Source organism: Anastrepha ludens, chromosome 3, assembly GCF_028408465.1.
Source record: "Anastrepha ludens isolate Willacy chromosome 3, idAnaLude1.1, whole genome shotgun sequence".
Lineage (NCBI taxonomy): Eukaryota > Metazoa > Arthropoda > Insecta > Diptera > Tephritidae > Anastrepha > Anastrepha ludens.
This window is the reverse complement of record NC_071499.1, coordinates 78461568-78486557: the sequence shown is the minus strand read 5'-3', so window position 1 is coordinate 78486557 and position 24990 is coordinate 78461568. Positions and strand designations below refer to the sequence as shown.

Genomic DNA, 24990 nt, shown 5'->3' with positions numbered 1-24990 from the left:
TAAAATACGAACATACGCACGAACACGCATACATTTACAACAAAACTTAACACATATTTGCAAAGTGAATAAAATCAGCGCGTTTTACACTGAACTTTTTCAATTAAATTCTATAGGCAATTTTTTGGTTGGAGAGCTTAGTTGAAAGCCATGCAAATAAATTAATATATAAATAAAATGAGATAAAGTCTTGATAAACGTACAACTTGAAGTTGAAAAAGAAAATGAGACACGCCTACCTAAAAGCTTCTTAGTTATTGTAGACCCGCGCAGTAGCCAGTTCAGTTCAGTTCAGTTCAAATTCAATACAATTTCAAAGTTGAAATATGAAGTTCAAAGTTTAGAATACAGCCGATCCTAGCACATCTAAAATTTACTCGTTTACTCTTACATATGTACTTATATGTATATACATAGATATACGTATGCATTTTTAATTGGCATAAATATTTTTATCTACCTCAAATTAGATTTCTTTGAGACTTCAAGATTTGTGTGTACCTCGAAATGTACCCACGCATACACATATTCTTCTTCTCAATTTTATCCTTTCTTTTGTGTTATTGTTGTTGTTGTTAATCTTACACACACTCACTCAAATGTAAAACACAAAGGATTTTCGTATCTTGCTGTTTTAACTGTTTGCCTTCGTGTGCAATGAACTGGCAGGAGAAAAGTATATTTTTGTGTTTGTGTGCGTATGTGTGACATACATTTAGCAGCTCCTCCACAACAGTATAAAAAGCTTGATGAGCGTGATGATCAAACGCTTTGAAGTATTGAAGCTTTTTATAAAAAAATATACTTTTCTCACTAACTTTCAAAAAAAAGAAGCTCTACACATGCCAAAAAAAAGCAGTTTATGTAAAAAAGGAAAATTGCATTAACAAGTCTAAATTGTAAATAATTTCCAAGTATTTGTAAAAATTAATAGCTTTTTATTGATATTATTTTTTATAACTTGTTTGTACTTAGATAGATAGGTAGGTAGATAGAGAGACAGAAAGCGCTGTTGTGTGAAATTTTGTAAATACTCACTCACCTTTATTTTTGATTGTTAGAAATGCAGAGTCCTCTCACGATTGTTTATGAATAACAAGTAAATAAGAGTGTGCACCGAAATTAGTTTATTTGACAAAGAATTCTACATACCACTTTTTGATATTAGACTCCAATAAGTTTCTTTAGTCCAAAACTTTCTTTCCAAATCCGATACTTAAAATATTTCTCACTTTTGAAGACTTTTCAATGAGTTAGGGCTTCTAGGGGAAAGTTTTCAATACACAGTTGTCGGGAAAATCGTCCAAGATACTTAAGGGTATTATTATTTAGGTATTTCTAAGATTAGAGTAATTGAATAGACCCAGCAGGTAGTTCACCATAACAAAACATCGATTCCAAATACTACCTATTTATTACCTAGCAGAGCGCCAGATACCCCAATATCGAGCAATGCAAGTGGATCGATACTCGCTCAATGCTCAAATGTTTGTTCAAAATTTTCGAGCTAAACAAAATTCCAAATTTCTTTAATTTGTCCAACAACGTTAGCATTGTGCAAAAATAATTTGTAAAACTTAAAAAAGTGCTGACTAAGAAGACAAAATAATCAAAAGGATTTGCTCGAATTACTGGAAAAAGCTTGTCAAATTCGAACTCATGTGTGCACGTATTCGTTGCTCATTCACTTGGGCTGTTCGAAAATGTGCCAACAAAGTCGAGAGCTCTAATACCTAGCATAATTCAAACAATCGAAAAAAGACATGAAGAAGATTATTTTAAAAAATACAAGGAAAAAATGAAAGTTTGTACTGGGAATACGGGCTCATGTTGGGTACGAATTAGAATAAATATAAAGGTTTAAATTGTTAAGTAGTCTGTTTCAGTCCTGTATTTTTTAAATTTTTTTCTCTTACGAAATTTTACTCTTCATTCCGCTATTCGACTTCGGGTTACTTCTTTAATTTAGGTATTATATTGTACTTTTTTGGATAGCTCAAAAGTCGAAATCTCGAAAAATAATTTCTATGAAAATTATTTTTTAATGATATGAAGTAGAAAAAAACTAGTGAAAAATCGTAAATTCAAAAATTATGGTTGAAATATTATTAATGATTTCAAAAAAAACCGAAAACAATCGGACTTTTGACCTAACATTTATAAAAGTGAGCGTACATATGAAAAAAAAAAAAATTTCTTTTTAATATTAATATATATTATAATTTTTAAAATCGAATATCTCGAAAACGGTTAACGGTTTTAGACATCATGTAAATTGGATATAATTTAATCAGAAATTGTTGTTATTTAGATCTTTAAATATGATAATATTTATGTCCTTAAATATCTGAGATGGCATTCCCGGTTACCCTGTGTATTTAAACTTTTTCTTAACTAGAGCGCTCCAATAGATAGCTTAGTCAAGTGGCAATAGGGAATTTTATCTTGAACTAAAACTTGAAGTTGCTTTCTCCAAAATTTATAGCGGTCGAGCCAAATTTTTTTAAGTAGGCCGAGGGAAAGCTCAAATATTTGCCTTCGACTTTCGCAAAACGTTATGCGCAGAAGCTCCTTGCAATAATTAGGCAACACAAAAGCTTAAACTTTTTAAGTAGCTACAGACTTTCAAATCCTCTAGCTGTTTAGCTGAAATCTGAAATGAGCTTTCAGACTTTTAATTATAACATAAAGCTTTTGATTATAATATACAGATTCTGAGCGGAATTCTTAATGTTGAGCTTTCACATTTCGTCATTAAACCTATATCAGTTTCCCTGCCAAGAACACTTTTGCAAACTATTTACTTCTATAACAATTTATTGTAAGAGATAAAAAGCATCTTTATGTACATCTTGAAAAAGATAGAAAAATACTGTAGAGTTTTAAAGCAGAGGTCTTGTAAAGATTCCAATAACTTTTACAAAGTTTTTAATTTAAGGGGTTCCGGTGGTCTAGTGCTCGAAAATTATATTTATTTTATATTATATTATTATTATTTATTACTAAATTCTTTTGAAAAAAAAAAAATGAAAACGATATTTAAGTTTTTTAGGCTTTTTATTTAACTTCTTTTACACAGAAAAATGAAAAAAAAGCTTTTCTTAAATTTAATAATTTTAAAAATGGTGCTGAAGTTGATCCCCCCGAAAAATTGGACCAGGACGGTGTTGTCCACTTTGGCTGTTCTATTTGTCTGAAACACAAAAACCAAAAAAATATTAATCAGTATGACTGTAGCTATGCGCCGCTACTAGAATAAAAAAACAACAAAATTTACCAAATGGCGTGGTTTTGAATTTGACACTCTTAAAATCGGATTTTTAGTATTTTAATAAAAAAATACGGAATAATTGGAATAATAATATAATTATAGTACGGGCGGTAGCCATTGCTGCTGTGAACAACATATTAAAATTTCAGGCGATTCGGTTGAATAGTTTTCTTTTTTTTTTGACAACACGAGGCCGAAAAAAGTAGTTTTGAGATAATTGAGAGCGGATATTTTCAGTTGACGCGGCCGCGTGACGAATCTGACTCTACCTGCTAAAACGACTGTAGAATCGAAATATACTGGGAATATCCTTCCAAAAATTTTACAGTATATTCTTAAAATCAAATACTTTCGAAATATAAAAAAAAATCAATTTCTGAGAAATCTAGATCACCGGGAGCGTGAGTGAAAATAAAAAGCTTATATGAGCTTTTATAAATCCCTAGCATATCGAGTTGCTTTTATTTCGCATAGCGAGTTTTTATAAACACTTTCATTAAGTGAAAGAAAAAATATTTCAGTTCACTACTTTTAGTAATACCTCTGTAGTCTGCCTCTTTCTTTAACAAGCTGTTTCATTCAGATAGCTTGCAAAGCTCTTTAAAAGATAAGAATAATTTTGGCTTTCATAGCAGAAGGCTTCCTAATGGCTCACATAATTTCCATATAATCATGATTTGAAGGAGTAATTTTAAAATATTTTTTTAATATGTCCGCTCTATTCATAACTAGGCATAGGTCGCTGATGAGTTGAGCTTCCATAGTGAGCTTTCTTAGGAGTTTTCGTTAAGGGAAAGTGAAAATATTTCAGGTCATTAGTTTCAGTAATATTTCCTCGTAGTCTCTCTCTTTTTCATTTATTTAGGTAGTTTTGATTCCGGTAGCTTTTGATATCTACATTCTAAGTATTTTCTACTTTTCCTATGTTGCTAGTATCAATTTTGTAACATTTACTATTTTTTTACGCCTAAATGAATTTAATATTTTTTTTTATCAACGGTATGATCGTAACGAGTCGATCAGACATCTTGCATATTAGTAATGCAAAGAATGATATGTAAAGGAAAAATCTCACTTACACATACACATACATACCGTGCAATAACTGTTTTACAGAGTACTTAATCCTATTAGAGAACATTTCCACTTTCCACGAATCACCTTCCACTCGATCACTTGCTATAACTGTGCTATCCGCTACTACGCTATTGCTTATCGGTGTGAAAAATGAGCTTTCACCAAGCAGCACAGCTTTGTACCAACGTCCATACAAACAAATACATACATACATGACTTCACTTCCTCACTTCCACCACTATCAATTTCGTTCTCACTCTCACTCTCACTATCGCTCTCACTACCGCTATCACTATCGCTATCAGTATTATCTTTATTGTATTTCTCAATTTTTTATTGTAATATGAATTGTTTGTAGAATTTTGTGTTATCTTTCTTTGAATCTTTATTTGTTTGTTAGTTTTCCTACTTGTGTTTGTTTCATTGAAGAAAAATTTTAGAATACGCAAAACAAAATACAAATTTTTTCACCCAATCACCAATTCCAATAAATAAAAATCAATCAAGGGGCTCATATTTTAAATATGAGGAGGATGAATTACTTCCAAAGCAGGAGGCGCGCATCTGGCGGCCGCGTAGTTTCCACTACGACAACGTAGCGGCGGCAATGCTGACGCTTTTCGCGGTGCAAACAGGCGAAGGATGGCCACTGTAAGCAAATATGTATATCAAAGTATCATTATAGAAATTTATTTATATACAAACATATACACATTTAACTAATATATCATACAAATATACATACATAGTTGCTATCTCATAGTATATAAGACATTTCAGTTGAATTCGTTTTCAATTACTATTACATGCACATATACATATATTTACATAACTACTTTGTAAAAAATTGTAATAAATTGATTGACATATTGAATATTCAAAATTTGATAGAGTTCTACAACACTCCATGGCTGCCACGTATGAAGATAGGGGTCCTATACAAAATTTCCGGATCGAAATGTCCATATTTTATATTGTGTATTTCATTGTATTTCCATTCTTCTTCGTGAATATATTCGTGGCCTTGATTATCATAACATTTCAAGAGCAAGGCGAGGCTGAATTGCAAGATGGTGAAATTGATAAGAACCAGGTGAGCCATACAAATATTTTTATAGCCAAATAAATTGCATATGTGTGTGTGTAAAGCAGTATGCCTACAAATGCTAAACTCTTCCTAGAAAGTAGTGTCAATGTTGTTGTGAATAAACCATTAATTTTTTTTCTTGTATGTAATGTATACACAGAAAACCGACTGAAAAAAAGAGCAAATCAAATACCGCTTTCTACAAATTTTCACAAAGTTCCAATTACGTTTTGCATACCTGACTGCTTAATGTCTTTATGAACTATTAACAGTCCATGTTTGTTTAATGTTAAAGTTTCATTTTATTTCCCAATGCTTTTAAGCTAAAGATTACATACCAAATTATTAGTATAGACTACAAGAATAGCATAGCCGAATAACACTGTACACAATGCCAACCCAATTAAGCGCTAGTACACATGCATATACTCGTACATTTACACACCTAAGCTATAACTCTTACACCACGCGTGCTACGCCTTTTGGCTTGCAACGCTTCCTGCACCTAACAAATCTGGCAGCTGAATGAAGCGTTGGCAGCCATAGCGTTGCATGTGTTTGGTGCAGAGTTCTGGCTTTATAGACTAACCAAATCAACACAAAAGCTTAATTACATACATACATCTATGTTACTAGTCCAGATGTTTTCAGTTCCTCCGAATTGTCCAGCCTAAGTCACTAATTTAGAAAATATTTATATTTAGGAATATAAGAAACTCGACAAGTTCACCCTAAAAGTAGCTTAGCTTAAGCAGTTTTTCAACTTAGCATAACAGAAGAGTTCGCTCGAGTTCAAGCATGTTTTTTATTTGAAGCTACTTTTAGGCGTTTTCATAAATGTTTTCGGTTCAAAGACATTTACTTATAGTACATACATATGCACATAACTGCGCAATAGTTTCTCTAGTTACCAAAGTGCGCCTTAAAACACTATATACTCGTATGTATAGTACTCAGTCAACAGCTTTCGATATTTTATGCTGTAGTTTATAATCCTTCAACGAGTTTTCCTAATGAAAATATATAAATGTTGTACATTTACCGGAAATTAACGATTTCAATGCGAGTACTGCTACGCTTTTAAAACAATTCGATTTAAAAGCTTCTGCAAGCACTCTTATATGGTTTGTATACATACATACACACATAATTTGTATATAGTGAAACATAATGAGCACACATATTAATTTACAAACATATCGCCCATTTAATGCAAGAGTGTCATAATCCAAAACAAAAAAAAAAAAAAAAAATTTTGACAAAAAAAGTTTCAAAATTATAAATTTGCTATACCTCCCTACTTATTTAATATACTTCGACCTACCTTCACCTCCCCAAGAAAAAGTAAAGACATATCTTCATATATGTCGTGGGATATGTTTATAGATATCGCGATGAATTTTATTACACAGCATAAAATAAAAGCTTGCAATAATTTCTGTATACTTACTGTCAGTGTCTAGAGATTGTGAGCACCACATTTTGATAAGTTTCGACTATTTATTAATTTTTTTTTCATAATACAACAAGAACCATATAAAACAAAGCTTCGAACTTAGTATAAAATTTGCAAAAATTCAGCAAATTGTTCACACAATTCTTAACTATTGGGTATGAGAATAAGTTTCCGCCCTCGTAAAAGAGGTGTCACTGCTGATGCTATTTTTGTGTTCGCTCTAGTAATATACTGGTGATTTGAAGGTGTATATGTGAGGTCTCGATCGCAGTAGTTGAGATTCGTTTGAAGCTTAAAGCTCCTTTTTGAGCGGGCGTCAAAAATGTCGACGTTCGTCCCGAAAAAACAGCATTTGCGGGAAGTCATGCTTCTTGAACGGCACAAAAGAAAAGACTTGCTGCATCGCATCATCACTGGCGATGAAAAATTTATGTATTATGATAAACCTAAGCGTCGAAAGAGTTGGAGCGTGCCAGGTGAACCAGGTCCATCGACAGCGAAAAAGATGTTCATGCTTCAAAAATTATGCTGTGCATCTAGTGGGAACAGAAGATCGCCATCACTGGCGATCCTTACCAACTGCAGCTAATGTGATTGAATCGAGCTTTCAAAGAAAAACGGCCGGAATGGGACGGTAGACATGACAAATCAGTCAATCAATCAATCAATGCAGTCAGCCCTTATTGAAGAGCGGTTCACTTCTTACGAGAGCATCACAAACTGGCTCAATGAATGATTCAAGTCTCGAATTTTTCGTCAGAGGAACCGTATGCTGCCTGAAAGTTGGAGTAAAGTTGTAGCTTCCAATGGCACATACTTCACATAATATCATATATTATTTAATTGTTTAAATAATTCGTAACTTTGGCGAAGAAATGACGGAAACTTATTCCCATACGCATACTTACTCAGAATTTTTAGAAAAATGTCAGGTATGCAGTTTTATAGATCGACATACATAGATATAGCACAGCGAATAAAGATCCGGCGGCTTCGTTGGCTGGGCCATGCCATCCGAATGGATACAATCGCTCCGGCCTTGAAAGCATTCGATTCGGTTAGCATCCAGCTGGTGGTAGCAAAGGAAGAGGAAGGCCTCCTGTGCGTTGGAAAAATTAGGTGCAGAAGCACTTGGCTTCACTTGATGGGCTCGGTTAGCAAGAGAAAGAAACGACTGGCGCACTTTATTAAATTCGGCCAAAATCGCGTAAGCAGTTATCGCTCTAATTAAGAAAAAGAAGTTTTATGGATCATTGAATTTGGTGAATTTGAAAGTGCAAGTTTTAAATTGAGTTGATTTTTAAATCGAGTTGATTTTTGACAATTTTTTCCGCTGTTGGTGTTGGCTGTTTTCTTCCATATAAAAAAATTTTTAGTAAGCGTTTAATGAAGAAAATGCATAAGACCGGGACCGAAAAAAATTTTCAAAAATTAATGTGATTTTTTAATTTTTTGAAACTCGCATTTTACTACACCAGAATTTAATGAGCTATAAAATGGGATGTTTTAAACTTTTTCCCGAAATTCTGAGTAAAAAGTTTGAAATTTCGATGGAAATTGGCCGACTTCTTACAAATTTTGCATGCAGTTTCAAACTTTGCTTTATGTGGTTTTTAGTAGTGTGAACTATTTATATTTTTATACAAAAATAATTGGAATTACAAAATAAGTATTATTTTAATAAGTAGTAAGTACAATAAATAAATAATCAAAACTTATCAACATGTGGTGTACACTTTCTCTTCCTGTTGACTGTACTTGCATATAGAAAATTCTCTGATATTTTGTATTATGACACTATTGAAGTTGAAACACAATTAATATTTTTTATTTCTTAAGCTGTTTTGTATACGCTCAGTTGACCAGAATAGAATTTGTATATGACAATTTGTAATATGGCCTTGAAATTTTGTACAAAACTTTTTGAGGGTTCTGGCGAAAATAAGCAACAATTTTTTTTTTAAGCTGGATATATCCTCTTTCGTTTGATATCCGTATTAATATAACAGAGGAAGTATGAGTGCTCAAAACAATTCTTTTAAACATTTAGTACTTTGAAATTTTCAAATCCTTTAAAAAATGAAATTGCTCAGAAAGTTAAAAATTTAGTATAAAAATATTTGCATAGCTTTTCGTGTAAATGAAAACTTTTACTGTCACTCAGTACTCGCTCCCCGAGAGTCGTTATTTGAGTCCAACTGCCCCTACGCGCAAGCGACTTTAATACGTTTTTTTTTGGAATGATTACCATACAGGTTTTTCTTCAATTTAAACGTATTTGAACGTTTTGATAGAAGTATTTGCAGGCTTAAACTAAATGGACGTTAAGGGGATATATACCTGTAAACGGCCATACCTTCTGCTCAAATATGAACGAGACTTTATCAATATAACGGTCCGCGGATGACATATGGCAAACATACATTTTTTGGTTTTTGGTAGGACTGTTATAAGCTTACATGGCAAATTTCAGCATGATATGTCACATAGTTTGTTTTCTGTGCTACTGTAAACAAGTCAAGCTCGAGTGTGTTTTTCGAATTTAACGATGGAAATTCAAGTTGAACAAAGAATTTGTTTGAAATTTTGTTATTCCAACAAAATTTCGGCTTCAGACGCCTTAAAAATGTTGCAGACAACCTATGGGGACTCTGCTCTATCGCGTGCACGTGTTTTCCAGTGGTACAAATCGTTCAAAGAGGGCCGTACATCGGTCGCCCTCGATCGGCCAAAGTCGCTCAAAAATTAAGGTCATGCTGACTGTTCTTTTCGATTACGAAGGTGTGGTGCACTCGGAGTTCCTTCCGCAAGGCCGATCGGTTAACTCTGAATATTATTTAGACGTTTTAAAGCGTTTGCGCGAGAACATTCGTCTTAAAAGGAAGGAATTGTGGGACAACAAGTCATGGTTCTTGCATCACGATAATGCACCAGCTCACACATCACGTCTTGTTCGCGATTATTTGAACAAAAATAATGTTAATATCGTTCCGCAAGCACCGTATTCGCCTGATATGGCTCCATGTGACTTTTTCCTGTTTCCCAAGCTCAAGTTGCCGCTCCGTGGAAAACATTTTGAGACAATTGAAGTCATAAAAGAGAATTCGAAGAAGGAAGTGAAATCCATACCGAAATCGGCCTTCCAGAAATGCTATGATGATTGGAAAAAACGTTGGCATATGTGTATTGCCTCCAATGGTGATTACTTTGAAGGAGATAAAATAAAAATTGAACAATAATTAACCGTTTGTGTTTTATTAAATCAGTCTCGTTCATATTTGAGCAGAAGTATTTTTCCAGATTTTGATTAAAACTATTTAAAACGAAGAAGAAAAAATATTTTTCCAAAATTGGCATACACTTTATTTCTGCATTAGAATAATATAAATATTTTTTTTTTATTTTATTCATTTTAAATGGCTGATATACACTCAATTCTTCCAGGAAGATCGCACGGGGCTTTTCAGTCGGCGGGCATTGTAGCATCGGCATCATTGACCTGAATACAAAATAGGTTTTTTGTTTTTTTTTGTTTATTAATGTCATGATTTCTATATGAATTAAAAAAATAAAAATAAAAAAAAATTCGCGGAATAAAATGCTTAAAAAAAGTGAATTTTCGGGCGAATTTTCCTATTATTTTAGCGTCGAAAAAATTATTTTTCTAAAACTTGTAAATTCACATAGAAAGTAATATCATAGAAAAGATGTGTGCAAAATTTCAGGGAGATCAGTCAATAACTATTAGGTTTATCACGTACGCCAATTCGAAAAATATATAGTTTTGAGAAAAGCGCGTCTAAAGTTTGAATACAACGTAACTTTACCTCTCCCAGCGCTCGAATGAAAGAAATAGAGTCGTCACGGTTGACGATCTATAATATAAGAAATACTTAAACTTATGTTCTAAAATTTTTTTAACATATTCTTAAAAGATTATATTAACATTTTATGAAAAAAAAAAATTTTTTTTCTCGAAATTTTAAAGTAGCCTTAAGTAGGCTAAGTTGCATTCGTTTTTCAAAGCCACAAAAGTGCTGCCTTTTCGGACGCTATAACTCGCTTTGAGTTTACTCTTACGAGTTTGTTCAACTGTAATTTTATTCTGGTCAATCCAGTGCTTAGACATTTGTATTTCTATTTTGTTTTACTTTATTTTGTACCAATTTTAAGAAATATATAGTATTACTTTCAAGAAAATTTATATTATTGTATTAAAAAATAGATTTGAGTATCACACGTATGTACAAACAACATAGGGGAACATTATATCTGCAGCAAGAAATTTTTTTTTGGATTCATTATTATTTACATACAAAGCTTTTCAATACAATAACAACAGCGACAATAACGGCATTTAAACACTATTTAACGAACTTATAAGCAGAGTAATCAAAAACATTTCCAATTACTAGAATTAATATTAAAAAATATATATAATTTTTGAAAGAAATTCAGTTTAAAATGTAAAAATAGGGTAGTCCCTTTACAATTTTCCATTAGTGGAATCTTATTAGTATGAAAAAAAAAAATTTATTGTGCCGCATAAATAAACAAAATTTACTCCATTAACGATGCCTGCAGATATTTTTAGTTCCCCCCCCCTGTCAACTAAATGCCAGTGCGTATAAAATATTGCATTATTTAAGAAAAAATAGTATTCCTACTAACATATACAAGTACATATAAATATGTAAATATCCTTCACGCATAAATTTAAATGACTCAATTCTATATGTATACACATCCCCATTTAAATATAAGTGCCTAGTAAACATAAAAATCATATTGTTGTTATCTGTTCTGTTTGATTTGTAACAAAAGTTTAAAAGCAAAACCAAAAACATATATATATATACCATATATATCAACGCATGATAAAAAATTCCTATGTGCTTTCCATCCTTGCCGCCAACTATCGATACATTATATATTTTTTGCTAATTGCAATTGTTTACGTACTTACAGAAATCCTGCATAGATTTCACGATAGGAGCGCGTCCGCTCGAACGGTACATGCCCAAAAATCGCAACACATTCAAGTACAAAGTGTGGCGCATTGTAGTTTCGACGCCATTCGAATATTTTATAATGATGCTAATTGTGTTCAATACATTACTGCTTATGATGAAGGTAAGTGCGTGAATATATGATCGACAACATACACGCATACATGCATTCAGATGTACATACATATACGAACCAATACTAAATATATTTTATTTATTTAGTTTGTTTGAATTAATTTGTTTTCGTTAAATTTTTGACTATGGGTAGCATTAAAACAGATTGTTAGTTCAAATTCATGATCTCACTCACCTGACACTCATTTACAATACATACATATACACAAACGAACTAGTTATTGTAGGTTAAAATGCAAAGTATTCGATAAAATAAAAAACAACATTTATAGAAAAAAAAATAAACAGCAATTTTCCAAATTTTAGTTTACATGAAGAAAACGAAGTGAACACTAAGTGTTACTCTGTGTCGATGTGGACGAATGGCGCGGAAAATTGAATTGTGTAAAAAATTGCATGTAAAAATAAAAGTGGTTTCTAAATGAATATTTTTTCATAATCGAATTTTACCGCTTTTTTTTTTTTATTCTATCATCACTGCACCGACATGTTTCAATTCGCTAAACTAATTGAGATGAACCCCTTTTTGTAATTTTTACTGCCGACTACTCTATGGCATTGATGTATTTTTATGATCTATGGAAACCTTCATTTTGGTAAAAGCAATAAATTTTATACTAATCAATCATCTCTAAATCTATGTTCATCTAACAACTTCGGAAACGACTATTCGGCTTCATGTGTTCAAACGATTTCTGTGCATCATATTTTTTGTTAAGCTCAAAGTCTGTTCACAATAAAATTCCAGTTGACTGGAGTCAGTGCGATAGCAATGGTCAGGTTTCTTTTGGTGGTAGCATCATGCAGACCTTAAGGGGGAGCCTGGTTTATAAGGTCAAAAAAATCAATTTTTTTTTTCGTTTCAAGCGATTCCTAATATATTTCAGAATATTCACACAAAGTTACAGAGCCTAATTCTCAATGTTTCCGTAGATACAAATCCAAAGGTAGGCGAGCGTTAGGTAGTTACGCTGTGACCGGACAGCTATAGTACAAACTTTATCTTCTTTTCTCGACTTTTCAGTTTTATGATTTCTTTGAATTGGCGTACATGAATGAAAAAAAACTAATGAACCTTTTGAAATATATCATAGCTTGTTCCCTTCAGTATTAAATTCTCTTCTATTTGAACTAACAAAATAGATAAAAAAAAAATTTCAAGATTTTTATACCAAGTTGAAGTGAATTTTTTTTTTTTACAGAAAGGCATTTTTTTCTTTAAAACCTCCAAAAAGTTGAAATTTTGGAATTTCTCTCAGTTTTCTTAGTTCATCCAGAATAAAAAATCATGATAATTAGAAATCCATTTGAATTTTTTGCTTTAGATAATAATTACGAGCTGTATCTTGTACGCCAGTTGGAAACTCCAGCGTTGCAGTGCTCTAATAATTTCTATGTAAAACATTTTTTTCAACTTATTTTAACCAGTACAAAAATTGTTTATACTTTTTAAATGTTCATTGAAAGATAGAAAAAACTTTGCAGTACTAAATTAATTTTTTCCTTAAAAAAAATCGCCAAGAGATGCAATTTTTAGACCTCATAAACCAGGCTCCCCCCTTAAAGATCAGGCTTTGCGGGTTTTACAGTTGCGTGAGCATTCGCATTAGGAGAAAAACTCTGTTTCCCCTTTCAAAAAATCTATTTTATCCTATGTTCATTTTCATTTAAAAATAAATGAAAAAATTTCCGTTAAAACCCCTTTAGATTATCCATTCATTTGAGGGGAAGAAATAAAAAAGGGAACATTTTTAAGTTGAGACCTAAATAATTTATACTAACCTTTTGCAATTCCTCCTAATTATGTAATTATCAAATAATGAAGGCTTCAAAGCCAACCCAACATAACCGCGCACATTTAAGTTAAATTTAATATGGGCTCACTGTTAATTTTTTAATCAAGTAATCTCATATAAAATGAGAGTTATAGTTTGTTACATCCATACTACCTTGGATAAAGACTAATATTCGCATCTGTATCAACTTTCTTTGAAATATAAAAGTGTTTGCTAAAGCTATCATTCGCACGGTCCGATGGGCATCGACTTCCCTCCTCACTCTGAGCATCTCGATATATAAATGACTATACCTGCCTCCATGTTCGGTCACAGAAATTCAGTTCGGCGTAGAAAAGCAGAACATTTTTTAATTTTTATTTCTTTAAAAAAATTCAAAAGATCCTTTGAGTTTTGCGTGATGTCGTTATGATTTGCATTAATAATACTGAAAAAAAAAAAAAAAAATTGTTTCATTAAATAACGAATTCCACTCATCTTAATTAATATCAGCACCCAGGAAGTTTTAGGATTATTGATTACTGTTATCAAAACCCAAATTTTCTGTTGAAAAAAAAGCTTGAACATCTGTTTCTTCATCGAGTATGTTGAGTGCGAAATGATTCAGTGCTGGTTCATTGGCGTATCGTTTTTGCATTGCAATATAAAATTATTAAACTATGAGTATTAAATAATCACTACATGTCCACAGGTAAAACTAGTTATATGTTACGAGCTGAAATTAATGTGATTATCTACCTTATTTTCCTTTTTTACTAATAAAAATACAGGATTTTAAAAAAGCCAGCGCTTATTTATTGTTTGGGCTCTTGAAAATGTTTGGTTCATTTCACTTCAGTTTAGCCGTAAAAGAAGATGTTCGGTCATTATCCAGTTAATAATTTACATTGGCTTGCGATTTTTAATAACTCAAGATAAAAAAAATTATAGTTGCTTTGTTGTAAATTAACCAATTTTAATAAATAATTAAAATATTGTAAGTGCTGCTACCTACATAATTAAAAAGCTACGTATTCATGTGTCAATATCCACTAACCGTCTAAATATTTATTTAATTTTCATTCTGGCCTATGTAATTACTTTACGTTTTGCTATACTCTAACACAAATACATTCGAATACATACATACATGTGCATATATTTATATGGAAGTTGTGATTTATTTGAATTTATTGCTAAACAAATTTATACACATACATACTCATATATTGCTTCTGTTAAACAATAAATAAACTAATAAAAAATTTTACAGTACCATAACCAAGGTGAAATGTATGATAAATCACTAAAATATATCAACATGGGATTCACAGGGATGTTCAGCGTTGAGACAGTACTGAAAATTATTGGATTTGGTGTAAAGGTAAGTGGAAGTCCTTACGTAAATACGTGCATAATGGTTGATATATTTGTGTGTGTGATGCAAAAGCAAAAAAATATTTATATAATATTTGATATAATGCAATGTTGTGCATTTAGTTTTACGTCATCTTTGCGTTTGCTATACCATTAAGTTCAGCTGAAATTTACAATGCATTATTTTTGCGAAAATTTACGCTTGTAATGAAAATCGCGTTATTGTAAGGCCTGTGCTACGATAGTTTTAAGTTTAGGTGCGCAGTGCGTATACGTTACATGTACGGAAACAATTCGGCAGTAGAACAGGTAAGTTTTGCTTAACATTTTGGAATGCTCTACAATTTCCAACAATGCCACCTATGTTCCTTCTGCTTATAATCTAAAAAAATCTAACGAAGTGCATGTGAATACAGAAAGCTTTGAATTTTTTAACGCACGCCTTTACGAACATTTTTTATGGTCCAACAATTTACTCACTCTAAAGGATACTGTACTAATACTTATGGATTTTCGCATTTTATTTAATTTTTTCCTTAAATTCACACTTTAATATTTATCAGCAAATACTGTATGACAAACCAGTATAGTAAGTATAGTATACCAGCTCAACACTACTCTAAAAAAGTAGTAACCAGGTGTAGTTTTTAGAGAAATAGAGCAAGAAAGAGTACACTATTTGATATTATATTTAAGATTCGCATTACCTATGGCAAAAACTCGAAGAAGTAACCAAAAATGTTACGAAGGTACTTTTCCCATTCATTTTGTATACCATTTTGTATAGCAATTGCAGGCATAAACGAGTTTTCCACTTGCCTCATATAATGTTCAGCATGGATGTACAGACTCTGAGGGGATCCCTATGTTAAATTTGTAGCGATCTTTAAAATAACATTTTCTTCTGACTTTTTGAAAAGGGGCTAAAATGATCCTTTCATGAGAGAGCTTTTGGGTTAAAATGTTCTACAAAAGTATTCCTTGTAAAATTTGTATGTACCAAATGCACTATAACAGAGAAGAGGGAGAAATATTCTCCAGAGTTTGTAACTCTGCCTACCGTAGATTATGTTGCATTGCTGGAAATGCGAATCTTCGAATGATTTATTGATGTATACGTATTTTGTTAAATCCTTTAACCTAGTTTAAGATACACACAGCAAATACACAAACTCACAGTTTTATGCCGCCTACAAATAGTGGATGGCTTTTATGATTTCTACCTTGAAAAATCCCTTCTTATCATTTGATATTTCATATCCACAGTGGAGATCGAAATTCGAGCGTACGCGCCACTAACAACGATTTATGGTTGAACGCTTCAAACACGTTTAAATAGATGAAACCTGCGTAATTATTATAAGTAGAACCAACTTTGAAATAGGTTTAGGTTTGTTCCAAGTTAAACTTCAATTTTTTTGGGATAGACTTCGCCAAATCTAGTATAGTTTTGTGGTAGCCACTTCTTCATCTGCCCACTTAAACCCACTCATCAGACAGCCACTTACCTTCAGTTAAAACAGCCTTCCCAATAGTCGTTGAAGGAGCACATTTCTTGAATCTACCCTTCGCTGACAACTGTTAGTGGGACGTCTATATACTTAGAGGCTGTAACATGATAAATTGATTAGCTTGTTTAATAACACCCACATTAGCAGGAGTTGGAGAAAATTGTTCAATTGCAATACACAATGGAACGTTGCTAGAAACCTACACTGTGCCTACCTACAAGTCGGCAAAGTGTGAGCTAAATTGTCAAGCGCGTCAATCAGTGGAACAGCTGAGTCAACTAATAGGGGCCAATAAGTATAGAAATTTTGCTGAACACTTTGGGCTTACTTCGGCTCCGCAAAAATATTGCCATGCCAAAGAAGAAAGGAGATATTGCGATATAGCTACACATAAGTAGCCAATAGAACAAAAATCTAGCCAAACATCTAATTACTTTTTTTTATAGGACAAAGATAAAAAAATTTGTTTTGTTTGAAACAAAAACATCAAATGAATTTTTTGTTTTATATAAATATAAAAACAACGCAATTATCAGATTGAGAATACCAATTATTGGCTTTGATAGTTTCTGGCGATCTTCACATAGCTGTCAAATCAGACTATTTTTGTTAGATGTCATTAAATAATGGCGTTGTGTCAACAATGTGGAAACAATTCCATTAATTTAATGTGAAAAAAGTTTAGTTCGTATAGTAAAAGAAAATGCATTGAAAAATGTTAACGCATTTTTTTTAAAAGAATTTTTAGAAAAAAACCAGCTTCATCATTTTTCTTTAAACCTACTTCAACTTGACTGAAGTGGAAAGTCTCAAATGCTTTAAGCCAGATGTCTTTAGTGAGCTTTATCTTATGATGCACATGTCGGGCCTCTCTTCAAGAAAAGTTCGTTCACAACGCATTCGATGAACCTAGTTTTCGATCAATTCTTTCTTATAATAACAGTAATAATATTCAATAAGTGCTACAATTTTGAATGGTTTGTGGACCTAGACTAATGACTTGACAGCTTCGAAAATCGTAATACTATAACGGCATCACAACATCATCAAAATTTACAAAGCGGTTTATGAATTTGAGGAATCAATCGCAAACTTACGTAATAAATTTGAATGAATTGTAAATGTTGTTGACCTGTGTAAGGATATTTAATTAATTTTATATATAAGTTAATTTTACTACCTTTTCTGTAAAAAATATCTAAAAACCAAATTAAAAAGCACCATTATTGAAAAACTTGTTGAACGCATCTTATTATAAGGAAAAACACCAAAATATCGATAAATAAAGCGTTTTTCAGTAAGAGCGTTTCAACTTTTTTTTTTTAATAAAACACGAACGGTTTGACTTTTTTAACTAATTTTTTTTTTATTATCGAGTTTGAACATACACATTTAAGTATGAAATTCGATTTCTTTTGCATGACCACCGCGTGCACGTTTTACGAAGTCCAATCGTTGAACCAAATTTTCGACACTCTTTTGCATAAATCGGTCGAAATTCCAGCAATTTCGCGTTCAATATTGGCTCTGAGCTCACGAATCGTCGCCGGCTTGTTACTGTAGACCAATGACTTCACATGACCCCAAAGCAAATAGTCAAGAGGCGTCAAATCACACGAGCGCAGCCGCCATTCGACCGGTCCATTTCTGGAAATAATGCGCTCATCGAACTTACTCTTCAACAAATCAATTGTAGCGTGTGCTGTGTGGCTTGTGGCCCCGTCCTGTTGAAACCACATGTCGTCTAAGTCCATACCATTCAATTGCGGCCAAAAATAATCGTTTATCATGTCGCGGTATCAATTTCCATTCACAGTAACGTGGCGATCGTTCTCGTCAACGAAAAAATATGGGCCAATTACGCCGCCGGCATGTAAACCGCACCGAACAGTGATTTTGTCGGGATGCAACGGTGCCTCATGAATCACGTGTGGATTGCTTTCTGCCCAGTAACGCATATTTTGCTTGTTGACAAAGCCATTGAGCCACAAGTGAAGATGATTTTTTGGCCGTAATGCTCTTAAAGTAGCAGCAACAGAACGATTGTTTTCATAAAAAGTTTGCACGATTTGCAATCGTTGCTCAAGTGTGTAGCGTTCCATGATGAAATGTATACTAATGAAGTTTACAAATGACAAGCGAAAAATAAAAAATATTGCGTCGTTCGCCCTCCCTATCGGAAAAAAGTTGAAGCGCACCTATTGAAAAACGCCTTACAAACTTGCTTACAACTTCTTTCATTCAAATATTTGAAGAATACAATAACAATAGTTTATATTTTTATTTACTATCACAAGCCAGCAAAATATAATTTTACTCACAATTCCAACCACTTAAATAAATTTTGAAATACAGCCAGTAAAAAATTTGCATTAATTCTTTAAATTTTCAAACTAAAGTTTTATAATAACTCCACAGAAAAGTTTAAATTGAATAGTAATCATTAATAAAATAATTAGTGAATTCCTTTTATAGATGAAAAACATATGCGATGCCTGCGTCTCATAGTTATAAATGTTTTCAGTTACCAAATTTTTAAATTAGAGTTAAAATTTCAAACGCATTTTTCACCAACACACCTTTGTTCTTGTACATGAATCGTTCATGATACTTTCCAATGAGTAAAATATAAAAAGAAACAGTTAAAAAAATTATAAAATTAAATATTAAAAAATAATAAAATTAAACATTTTTAGACTTCCGGTTTTTTTATTTATTATAGATTTATATTGGAAACTATCTGAATGAACTATAGACGTGTCTGGATATAGTGAACACATCAGTAAACACTGCAATTTTTACATGGAATATTCTAAAAATTGAATAATCTAAACTTGTAAATTGTGAACAAAATTTTAAAATCAAAAAACACAAAATAATCAGAAATAAAAGCGAGTATTTCTGTAAGTTGAACTCTCGCTGTTGATTCTTAGAAAAGCTTTTGTTATTTGACTTTTGAGTCATGAGGCCTTCAAGGCTAAAACTGTGCTGTTTTACGTGTGTGAGAGGTAATTTTTAACGTTAAAGATAAAACTTAAAATTATTGAAGAAATCGGAAAGGTGCCAGTGTTTCATCTTTCGAAAAAATATATGGAGTAGCTAAATTAAAAATTTTACAAAAAACAAAAAGAGACGATTTTACTATCTAAGGCGTGTGTTTGGTTTTAATGGTATTTTGATTTAAATACACACATGTGCATTTCGGCAAATAGAAGAAGGTTTTGAGCAAAACATGTTACCCGTGATAAAGTGAAAAACCTGGATACTGTGAATAGGCTTTGTGATAATGAGTTCGCTTTATCTAGACACGTCCTTATATACACAAGCAATTGGAAAATGGATATTTATTTTTGTTTACCTATTTATACCCGTTACCATACAGTGATTCACTTATATGCACATACAAATTTTTCTTTTCCCTCTCCTCGTCCAAACACGAAAAAAATTACACTAATTTTTTCTGTAGTTTTATAAAGCACCGGAAATTTATACTGCCACATTGAAAAACATGAATCTGGTATTCATCTCATTCTTCTCTTTGGAAACAATATTAAAAGTAATCGCCTTTGGATGTACGGTAGGTACTAAATGAGTGAGAGAAATGTGATTCCTGAATAAGAAACGATTGTGGAAAGAGAAAAACTAATAAGGAAAACAGAATAAAAAACAAATTTAAATAAAGTAAAACTAATTTAAATAAATTAAAATACCTGTAAAATTAAATAAATTAAATTAGAATGAAACAAAAAGCAATAAAATTAAATTGAATTCAGTAATTGGATAAAATAATTTAATAAAATGAAAACAAAATTAAAATAAACAGAAAATTAATCAAAATAAAATAAAAATGTGAAACAAAAAAGAAAATACTATGCAAAAAATTTAATTGAAATTATAATTAAAAAAACGGAAAATAATACAAACTAAAAGATATTAATATAACATTAAAATTAAATTTAGTAGTTGAATAGTATAATTTAATATAATCTAACTTAACAAAATTAAAACAAAATTTAATTAAAATTAAAATTGAAATTTATTTATTTAGAATAAAATAAAGTATAGTGAAATAAAATAAAAGATATTAAAAAGTTTAAATAAAGCTGAAATAAAAAAATAAACAGTAAATAACAAAAGTAAAGAAAATAAACAGTAAAATAAAATTGAATTGAAAATTTGCATGAAACGAAAAGACATAAAATAAAATGAAAAAACAAATTACAAAACACGAAATCACATGAAATAATCCAACAAAAAATTTATTCAAATAAAAACCAATTTAAAATAAATTCAGTTTAGTAATTTACTGAAATATATACATATACATATATATTGATAAAGTTAATACCTAAGTTAAAATATAAATTTATTTAAAATATAAATTTATTTATATTTTAGCTTAAGTTTATATTGAAATGGAAGTTAAACAAATAAAACTAAAAATACGTTGGCAAAAATAATTTAATAAAAATTTAAATTGTGATTTATGAGAATAATTCAGATTATATATTATTAAAAAGTTAAGCTCTAAATTAAGTTTAACATAAAATTCAAATTAAAATTTAAATTCAAATTATAATAAATTAATAATTTAAAATAAGATTAAGAAAAAAGTTTAAATTTAAATAAAATATATTAATATAAAGCAAAGTAAATAAATAAAAAACGAAATAATAAGGGAAATAAAATAAACAAATTAATGATAAAATAAAACAAAATTAGATAGTGATTGTAAAATTGTATTAAAATTTAAATGAAATAAAATAAATTTAAATGAAATAAAATAAATTTAAATGAAATGAAACTTAACAAAGTGAAATAAAAAAAATATGAAAAATAATTGAGTATTAAAATATACTAAAATATTGAGGACAGTTTAAATAAAAATATAAAAAGAAATAAATTTTATTAAAATCTAATTCATACCTAAATTTGCAATAGCAATTTTTTTTATGCAATATGTATATGCAAAACCATTTTAAAACTAAAAGTTAAGTCAAATTTTAAGTAAAAGTAAAACTAAATTCTTAGATCATACATTAGCCTAAGATACAACTGAATAAAATAAAATAAACTAATACAAAAAATTAAACAAAAATAATTATATAAAAATAAAATAAAATATAAAAGAATTTAATTTAAAATATAAAATAATTTAATTAAATAATTAATTAAAATGAAAAGAAAAAAGATATTTTTAAAACTAAAATTAAATTAAAATAAAAAAATGGAGGAAATTAAATACAATGAAATAAGGTAAAGTAGAATTTAATTAAATAAAAGCATTTAATTAAAATAGGGCAAAATTAAACAAAATGACATAAAGAAAAAATGCATTAAAACTAAAATAAAATGAGCTAACATAAAACTAAAATAACTTAAAAATAAAATTTCATAAAATTAAAAAACTTGTATTAAAATTGAAATTTATAATTAAATGGGCAATAAAAATTATGTTAAAGTAAAATGTATATGCAAATCAAATTAAAACTGAAAGTAAACTTAAATTGAAAATAAAATTAAATTTTACCACAAATATTAAAATTAAATCCAAAAACAAATTTAAACAAAATAAGGTAAAATAAAATTAAAAAAATAAAACAAAATGAATAAAAAAATAAATAATTAAATAAACACAAAATAAAATAAAAGTTTTGTTAAAATTAAATAAAATCAAAAAACTGATGCAAAATTAAATGCATTGAAATAGGATAAAGTGGGATTGAATTAAATAAAAGCATTTATATAAAATAGGGCAAAAATTGAACAAAATTATTAAAAAATTTATATATTAAAATTAAAATAAAATTGGATAATTTACACCAAAATAAATTAAATATAAATAAACTAATAAATAAAATAAATAAATATGAAAATTAAATTCAAAACAAAATTTAAATAAAATAAATAAAAATAAAAATTTAAAAATAAAATAAAATGAGTAAAGAAAAATAAAAAATTAAATTAAACACAAAATTATTAAAAAAAAAAGTTTTGTTAAAATTAAAATAAAATAAAATAAAATAAAATAAAATAAAATAAAAAAACTGAGGTAAAGTTATATGCATTGAAATAAGATAAAGTGGAATTGAATTAAATAAAAGCGTTAAATTAAATTAGGGCAAAATTAAACAAAATGAAATAGTGAGCAAATACATTAAAATTAAAATAAAATACGGTGGAAAAAAGAAAAAAAAATCAAAAATAAAATATATAAATGATAAAAACTTTTATTAAAATGAAAATCAAATTAAACAAAATTGAAATCAAATTAAAATAAATTGATTAAAATAAATATAAAAAGTACCACAAATTAAAATAAACCAAAATTAAATAAATGTAAATAAAATTAATTAAAATGAAATAAAGTAATAATAAATGAAGTAAAAAAAAATAGTTTGTATAAATAAAATTTAAATTAATATTTAGGTTTATATTTACAGAGCCCGCCATCTATCATTACGGATTTGAACTAGGTATTATTTGAAGAATGGTAACACTTAGCTGTCATCTGATTTGACAGAAAATTAGTTTTATTCTTCTGCTGAACGAAAATGGTTGTGTATACGCTCAAAGAACGCTGGGAAGTACTGCGACATTACTTTGAAAATCATGGTAATGTTGCAGAATGTGTACGAAAATTACGTACGGCAATGGGAAGAAGAAAAGCACCGAATGAAGCGTATGTGCGTTACTTTGCGAAAAAAGTAAGAGAAACGGGGTTGCTTATTGACAAACCAACGTTGGATTATTATCTTTGGGGTGCCGTCAAAGACCAGTGTTATGCCAACAAACCAGCAACAATTGATGAACTGAAGACCAACATACGCGATGTCATAGCTGAAATACAGCCGCATACAATCGAAAATGTGTTGAAAAATTGGACTGATCGTATGGGATGGTGCATGGCTAGCCGAGGGATTGTACTTCAAAATAAAAAAAACAGTTTGAAAGAATATAGAGTAGTTTCTTTTTTATAGCACTTTTTAATACCGTAAAGTTATATGGCGGACCCTTTAAATAACCTAAAATATAAATTTAAAATAAAACTCAAATTAAAAGTAAAACTTAAATTAAATCAAACAACATTAAAAAAAAAAAATAGTCTAATTAATTTTTTTTTATTAAATAAACAATCAATTTTAATGAATTGTAGCGAAGCAGCGACTCTTGCGACATGCATTGTAAATTTCAGACACACAGGATTGTCGTGCGGTTACGTGTATATTAAGCATATATGTACACACATACCATACATATATGTACATGTGTATATGATTGGACTTCTGTTATTTAGCTTAAAAATTAATCTCATTCTTCAAATTATTTCCTCCTCACTTTTCCCAGAATTTCTTCAAGGATCCATGGAACATTTTTGATCTGATTACTGTTGTGGGCAGTATCGTAGATGCGCTATGGATGGAATTCGGGGTAATTATTGCACATATACAATGATATATAATGTATACATATATATACGCTTAGCACCGTTTGTTCTTTTAAGTTGGTTTATTTAAAGCTGTTGCTCAACCAAAAACAGAAAAACAAAAAAAAAATAAAAAAATGAGTTACTCTTTCCGAAAAGGCTGCCATGTTAGCTTTGAATATTGTCTTAAAGCAAGTTATGCGTATTGATGAAAGAAAATAGATTAACGTACATATATTGCATAATTATTTATTTAAATATATATATATAAATATATATATGTATGTGAAAGATATTTAAATAAGTGTAACAAGGGAATGATTGCGTTTTGTTGTTAGGGTGTATTCATTGTGTTTGACTTTAAAAGCCAGCTAAATAATATAATTTATACAATTATTTTCACGCATATATATTTACAATAATTACCAATTATTTACTTACTTTTCATTGTAACACACATATCCGTAAATTCTATTATAATTAATACTTAAATGAATACTTAACTGATATATCTCGGCCAATAAACATACGTACTTCGAATTGAATTAGATAATATTTAAGTTCAAAGTTTTAATGGAGTTCTGATTTTTGTATTCTGTGCTGCTTGTTAAGTTTTTGAAAATAGTCAAATATAATCATTTATACGAAAATTTGCTTGTTGATTTATAGTATTTAAGTTCAATTCCAGTTTCGTCTTCAAATTATGCGCCTAAGCAGAACGCAGCACGCAGGCGGTAGAGTTTTTAATGTGATACCTGTAAAACAGGCAAAAAAGAAAGAAAAAAAAAACAACAAACGCAGAAAAGAAAATATTTTTAGCACAAAGTTAAATATTTCCTTTAGTACTTAAGTGAAAGTACTTTAAA

General features: G+C 29.9%; 1 protein-coding gene across 16 annotated transcripts in view; it reads left to right on the top strand.

The window, feature by feature from the left end:
• Positions 1–24990, top strand: part of LOC128858243 (voltage-dependent calcium channel type A subunit alpha-1) — a 273728-nt gene that overhangs the window by 136276 nt on the left and 112462 nt on the right. For all 16 annotated transcript variants that reach the window (XM_054094347.1, XM_054094344.1, XM_054094345.1 and 13 more), the window contains 5 exons: positions 4856–4999; positions 5240–5441; positions 11860–12024; positions 15084–15194; positions 24046–24129. In XM_054094347.1, the coding sequence (XP_053950322.1) occupies positions 4856–4999; positions 5240–5441; positions 11860–12024; positions 15084–15194; positions 24046–24129 (706 nt within the window). The remainder of the gene's footprint in view (positions 1–4855; positions 5000–5239; positions 5442–11859; positions 12025–15083; positions 15195–24045; positions 24130–24990) is intronic.